The sequence below is a fragment of the Anolis sagrei genome, chromosome 6 (assembly GCF_037176765.1).
Source record: "Anolis sagrei isolate rAnoSag1 chromosome 6, rAnoSag1.mat, whole genome shotgun sequence".
Classification (NCBI taxonomy): Eukaryota; Metazoa; Chordata; class Lepidosauria; order Squamata; family Dactyloidae; genus Anolis; species Anolis sagrei.
Genome location: NC_090026.1, coordinates 89,417,891 through 89,423,890, shown reverse-complemented (window position 1 = coordinate 89,423,890; position 6,000 = coordinate 89,417,891). Strand labels below are relative to the sequence as shown.

At 36.0% G+C, this 6,000-nt stretch overlaps 1 protein-coding gene across 1 annotated transcript in view; it reads right to left on the bottom strand.

Annotated features, from left to right (window-relative positions):
- Window positions 1–469: 469 nt before the first annotated feature.
- Window positions 470–6,000, bottom strand: part of HACL1 (2-hydroxyacyl-CoA lyase 1) — a 29,613-nt gene continuing 24,082 nt past the window's right edge. Inside the window, exons 13-17 of the mRNA XM_060781992.2 lie at window positions 4,892–5,046; window positions 3,751–3,909; window positions 2,595–2,702; window positions 1,270–1,456; window positions 470–1,109 (exon numbers count right to left, since the gene is read on the bottom strand). Of these exons, the coding sequence (XP_060637975.2) occupies window positions 1,077–1,109; window positions 1,270–1,456; window positions 2,595–2,702; window positions 3,751–3,909; window positions 4,892–5,046 (642 nt within the window). The 3' untranslated portion in view covers window positions 470–1,076. The remainder of the gene's footprint in view (window positions 1,110–1,269; window positions 1,457–2,594; window positions 2,703–3,750; window positions 3,910–4,891; window positions 5,047–6,000) is intronic.

Sequence of the window (6,000 nt, the reverse complement as noted above, 5' to 3'; positions counted from 1 at the left end):
GGCATTCTGAAGTCCAACAACAATAGAATTGAACCAAACTTGGCACACAGAACTCCCATGACCAACAGAAAATACTGGAAGGGTTTGGTGGGCATTGGCCTTGAGTTTTAGAATTGTAGTTCACTTACATCCAGAGAGCACTGTGGACTCAAACAATGATAGATCTGGACCAAACTTTGCACGAATCCTCAATATGCCCAAATGTGAACACTGGTGGAATTTGGGGAAAATAGACCTTGACCTTTGGTAGTTGTAGTTGCTGGGATTTATAGTTCACCCACAATCAAAGAGCATGCTGAACACTACCAGAATAGAATTGGGCCAAACTTACCACACAGGACCCCCATGACCAACAGAAAATAGTGTGTTTTCTGATGGTCTTTGGTGACCCCTCTGACATCTCCTGCGACCCCCCCCCCCCAGGACTCCCGACCCCCAGGTTGAGAACACTGATCTAGAGAGTCACACATTGTCTCAGCTGCTTTATTCCACTGCTCTAAAATAACAGAAAAGAAGTTGCACCATAGAATTGGCTCAAAAGGTTAAAAAACAAAGAAAACCCAGAGCTCATAAAATTGAAAAAACTGTAATGTTATAAAATGAGTCTTGATCAACACTCCAGCCAATGCTGAGATGTTTATTTGAACAGTTGAAAAATCAACCAAGAGTTTCAGATTGAAATATTTCCCAATGAAATAAATGGGATTCCAGTGGGAAACTTCAGCAAAATCAAAATAAAAGGTTAAAGACAAAAGGTAAGCAAGATGTATGCCGTTTTGAAGTAGAAAGCTGCTTTTCTCCATGATATTTTTTCAGCTTCTATGAGATAAAAAAAAATCAAAAAAAATTATTTGTCCAAGTTACTAGGACTGAATATCCATTGACTCAATGGACTGTGTATAAATTCAATTTATCAGATTCTTGCTAATTCAATTAATCTCTCTGGTCTTGGACAAATAGTTTAGACCTTCAAGTGCACATTTCTTTCAAATTTTGTGACAATTATAGTGTGAGTCTCCATTTTAATTTATAGTCATTTATAGACATTTTGCTCATGATTTCCAATCCTCGTACTGCTACATGTTAGACCGGGTCAGCCAATGAAAATCCTGAAAATACAAAAATGAGAAATACTCAACATCTTGGAAGAAGAGGGCAAGAAAAAAATACACAATTTTTAGAAACAAGAAATGTTACATTTCCAATTATAAATAAGTGTGATCATTTGCTTACACATTGGTATGAGAAATTAAGAAGCGAAAGACTCACTTGTTTTTTCCTGTCTGATTGTGGATCAATCATTACATTAATGAGGGAAGGCACATGTTTTTCAGCCAGACTTTTCTTCAGGGCAGCTTGGAGTTCTTCTGGTGTTTGTACAAAATAGCCCTTCCCACCAAATGCAGACACAATTTGCTCATAGTGAGCATTTGGCAACAGAGAAATTGGAGGAACACTGGAATGAAACAAAAAATAGGGTATGGTTTTGCATTGCATACTAAATGAGCAATGAGACATCACAAAAGGTTGAGCTACTATTTCTGCTAAATCTCTGAATACCATGATCCGCAAGAGTAACTCTATTTTCACAGTACCTTGGAACTTGTTTACTTATGACTTCTTTACTTCAGGCTGAAAAAGTACAGGATATACCAATTATGAACAAAGTGAGCATTTTGGTCTTTTCCAATCCATTTCATAGCTCTTTCAGTTATTTTTAAAATCATGTCAGGAGTGACTTGAGAAACTACAAGTCCCTTCTGGTGGGAGAGAATTGGCTGTCTGCAGAGATGTTGCCCAGGGCACGCCCAGATGTGTTACCATCCTGTGGGAGGCTTCTCTCATGTCCCTGCAATGGGAAGCTGGAGCTGACAGGTGGGAGCTCACCCTGTCTCGCAGATTCGAATTATCAGCCTTCAGGTCAGCTGTTCAGCCGGCACAACGGTTTAACCCATTGCGCCACCGGAGCTACCAGCCCTTTCAGTGACTGCTACAGAGCCTCCAAATGCATAGTTCCTATAGAAATAACTAGATCTCTAGAATATTTAAGTGTTTCACACTAAGAACAAGAGAAAGCACCTCCCAGGAAAAAAGGCAGGATAATTAAGGAGGTAATTGTGCCTCTTCTATGGTACATATCTAAATCTGCAAATGTTTTCTTCTGTGATCATGCGCACACATATTCAATTACCCCTTTCTCTTCCTCTTTCCCTGCAATGACAATTGACTCCAAATCACTTTTGCCAGTAATTTGGAAACAGAGCAAATTTTAGCACTACAGTGTTGACCCACTTCTGCTGGGAACATTTTCCTATTTTCTACAAGGACCAAGAGCACTTGTGCTCCTTCCTCATTTCCTCTTAGCTTTTGTATGCTTCTAGAGAGCTGGAAAAAAGTGGGATGTAACTAATAGGAGAGTGGGATCTGCCCATAGCACAAGGATCAGTGTAAATTAGTCTATTCCTTCATTCAGTTTAATGAAACACAATCTAAGTTACTTTATTATATAAAGCTCTGAAAATTTTAGAATGGCACATTTTCAACATCAAAAAGTTCGTAATTAAATTAACAAGGGCAGCATGACAAGTACACACCATGCAGAAGGTTCTCCAAGTTTCAACATCTCTTTCCAAGTCTCTGCATCCAGCCCACTGTATATCCCATTGTTGTTGACTATGATTACAACAATTGGCAAGTTATACCTGTGGCAATTTACAAGGAAGAACAACTTTCAGAATGATTTCTTGTCTGAAGGAAACATGCGTTATGAATAACTTTTTAATAACTTTAAAACATAGGTTCTTTTTATTGCAATTTTCCAGTAAGAGAAAGAGTATCAGAACTTTTACAAAACAGCATTAATACATATAGATTCTATGTAACTATGTAACATTCACATAACCCATTTACATTCACTGGTCCTCATGCATTCAAATATTACCATATCCTTTCTCTCACTGTCTCCTGGAGATGAACATTTCTTAGGCCAAACCCTACTTTCCATGTAGCCTGCCAACACAGAGTTCCAAAACTTCCAAAACATCAAAATGCGCCCTCTTTCCCTAAGAACAATGGCAAGGATCAGATCCCTGTTTTTCGTACAGCAGAAGCTGACTCCTTGCAAATGTATCATGACTCCAAAATTGCACTCCTTTTTCTTTTCTTAAGAAAAAGAAGCAAGTGTCCAGAATCCTGCTTTCCCATAGCAGATCTGACCCTCTCCAAAGGTACACCATCTCTTTCAAGACAGCATGGCAGGTGAACAGAACAGCTGTCTGTCACAATTTTGGATTGTCAGATCTCTTATATAGCAATATTTTTTGCTGATGTTGTTCCAAGGTTGTAAATGAATGACAGATGTTTTTCCAGCCTGAAATATCCTGATTTCATCAGTTCCTGACAGATGTTGACTTTTCTTAATTGGTGTTGGTAAACGTAAGGAGCCATAGACTTCCTTACTTAAAATAGCCATTGTCTCTGATAATGTAAACACGTTTTTCACAAAGTGTTGAACAGTTAATCATTTGTCTCTGGTCATCAACATCAGCAGTTCAGCAACTTTTAATTACAGTTCTTGAGTGTAGTTGTTTTCCAGGCCTCAATATTTCAGAATTGTGTCTTCAGCCCAATTAGGCCCCATTCATACACCTTTCATACAATTCCATTGAAATCATACATCATATTTCACGACAAAACACATGGATGTTCGCAGAAAGAGTTTTTAAAAGCTGAACTGGACAAAGGTTTTACCTGCACATAGTCTCCACTTCCATGCCAGAGAAGCCAAAGGCGCTGTCCCCTTCTATGCAGACCACTTGCTGCTCAGGATTATGATCTTTAGTAACCATAGCAGCTGCTATTGCAAAACCCAGTCCAACTCCCATTGTTCCAAAGGTACCAGCATCAAGCCTATGAGAAAGGAAGAAAATGTATTACCTTTCTCTCATCTTTAGAAATTCAGGATACAATACGTATTCATAGAAAGAACTTATTTAAGTGTAGGTTGATAAAAAAGCATACAATGACCATGAATGTTAGATGGAATAAAATTAAGATTCTTAGAATGAGAACGGCATTGCTTTTCAGAACTTGAATTACCGCTATTTTTAAAATACTGGTACAGCATGTCAAAGTACATGCTAATTACTTGAACTCAACTGCTTTGGTACGTTCACCGTTTCTCCCTTGAGATTTATGCCATAAGAAAAAAAATAAAAGTATGCAAACAGTATCAACATTTTCATAAGCTTCAGGCAACTAGAAAATGTTCATAAATTCCATTTTTCACTTAGTGAGCCGGAAGCTTGAAAACTATGGGACAATGGCATGGAATTATAAAATATGTACCCTGATCAAAAATAATTAGTAAAAGAGAACTAGATGTTTCCCTACTTTTAAACACCCACAATGTGCATGTATTATATAATACACAACATACAGAAAATATTTTTTTTGTTACCCTATATTTTATAAAACCATTTCCTCCAGGCAATTGTAGTCAAAGTGGTCCTCCAATTCTTAATTTTTCCGTGACAATTCACACTTCATCTTAATGAATTGAGCAAAATGTCTTTTGCTTGCAGAATTAATGTGTAATGAGCCTGCAGTTTTCAAAACAGTGGCCTAGTTTGGAGATGGTAATTTTATAACAGCATACATTTGACGGTAAAAATAGTTGTTTTTTGCCAAAAGAATTAGTATCAATGTAACCCTAGCATAAAATCCAGAGTGATTTCTATTATTCATCTTGCTAGATAATTCTGTAAGCATTTTGTCTGATAAAATAGGGAGGCCAAAAATGCAAAGTTAAAAATAATAATGTGGTTTTTTACAGCATCACTTATTTTTTTCAGCAAATAAGCGCTAATGTAGAAAGAGATGAATAAATTACCTGAGGCGGGGATAATAGTTAGGAAGCATAGTGCGTCCTATGTCCATTGTGTTTGCTCCCTCACTAACGAGAAGGCAGTCCTTTGGCAAATGCTCCCTGATACAGTGGAATACTGTATAATAATTCATTGGCAGAGTTTTCTGCAGTGATAGTGCCTGAGTTTAAAAAATAAATGAACAGACTATTTAAAAATTTGATGTAAATATCAGGATTATGAAAACATGAATGTCTGTAAAAAATTGTGTCATGTATGATAGATAAATTGAAGGCATTGGATGGCTTGTTTGAAAAAGCAATATAATGTTATTGATTACTGTATATACTCAAGTATAAGCCGACCAGAATATAAGCCAAGGTACCTAATTTTACCACAAAAAACTAGGAAAACGTATTGACTTGAGTATAAGTCAAGGGTGAGAAATGCAGCAGCAACTGGTAAATTTCAAAATAAAAGTAGATACCAACAAAATTACATTAAAGGAGGCATCAGTAGGTTAAATGTTTTTGAATATTTGCATAAAACTGTAATTTAAGATAATACTGCCCAACTCTGATTAAGCCATTACTCTAACCTTCTTGAAAGTAGATGTGGTTATGTATCCTTCCAATAATAATAGAGTAAAATAATAAATGTAATAATAACAGTAATAAAGAAAAAATGAATGTAATAATAAGAGTAAAATAATAAATGTAATAAAATAATAAGAGTAAGATAGAGTAAAATAATAAATGTAATAAAAATAATAATAAATTTAATAAAATAATAAGAGTAAGGTATGTAAATGTAATAATAACAGAGTAAAATAATAAATAACTTTGACTCGAATATAAGCCGAGTGGGGCTTTTTCAGCCTAAAAAAGGGCTGAAAAACTCAGGTTATACTAAAGTATATATGGTACTTATTGATGTTATAAAAATGCAAATCAATTTTTTAATGAGATGAGGAGGAGGATTAGACACATTCCTATGCAGTTTTGTTATTTGTGTAAATCCCAAAATAGTTGAAAGGGACATAAATAATACAGCAAATTAAACAAGGATGGCCCATGGACTTCATGCACACTCCAATCTGGGTTTCATAACCACAAACAACACAAAACTGCGATTA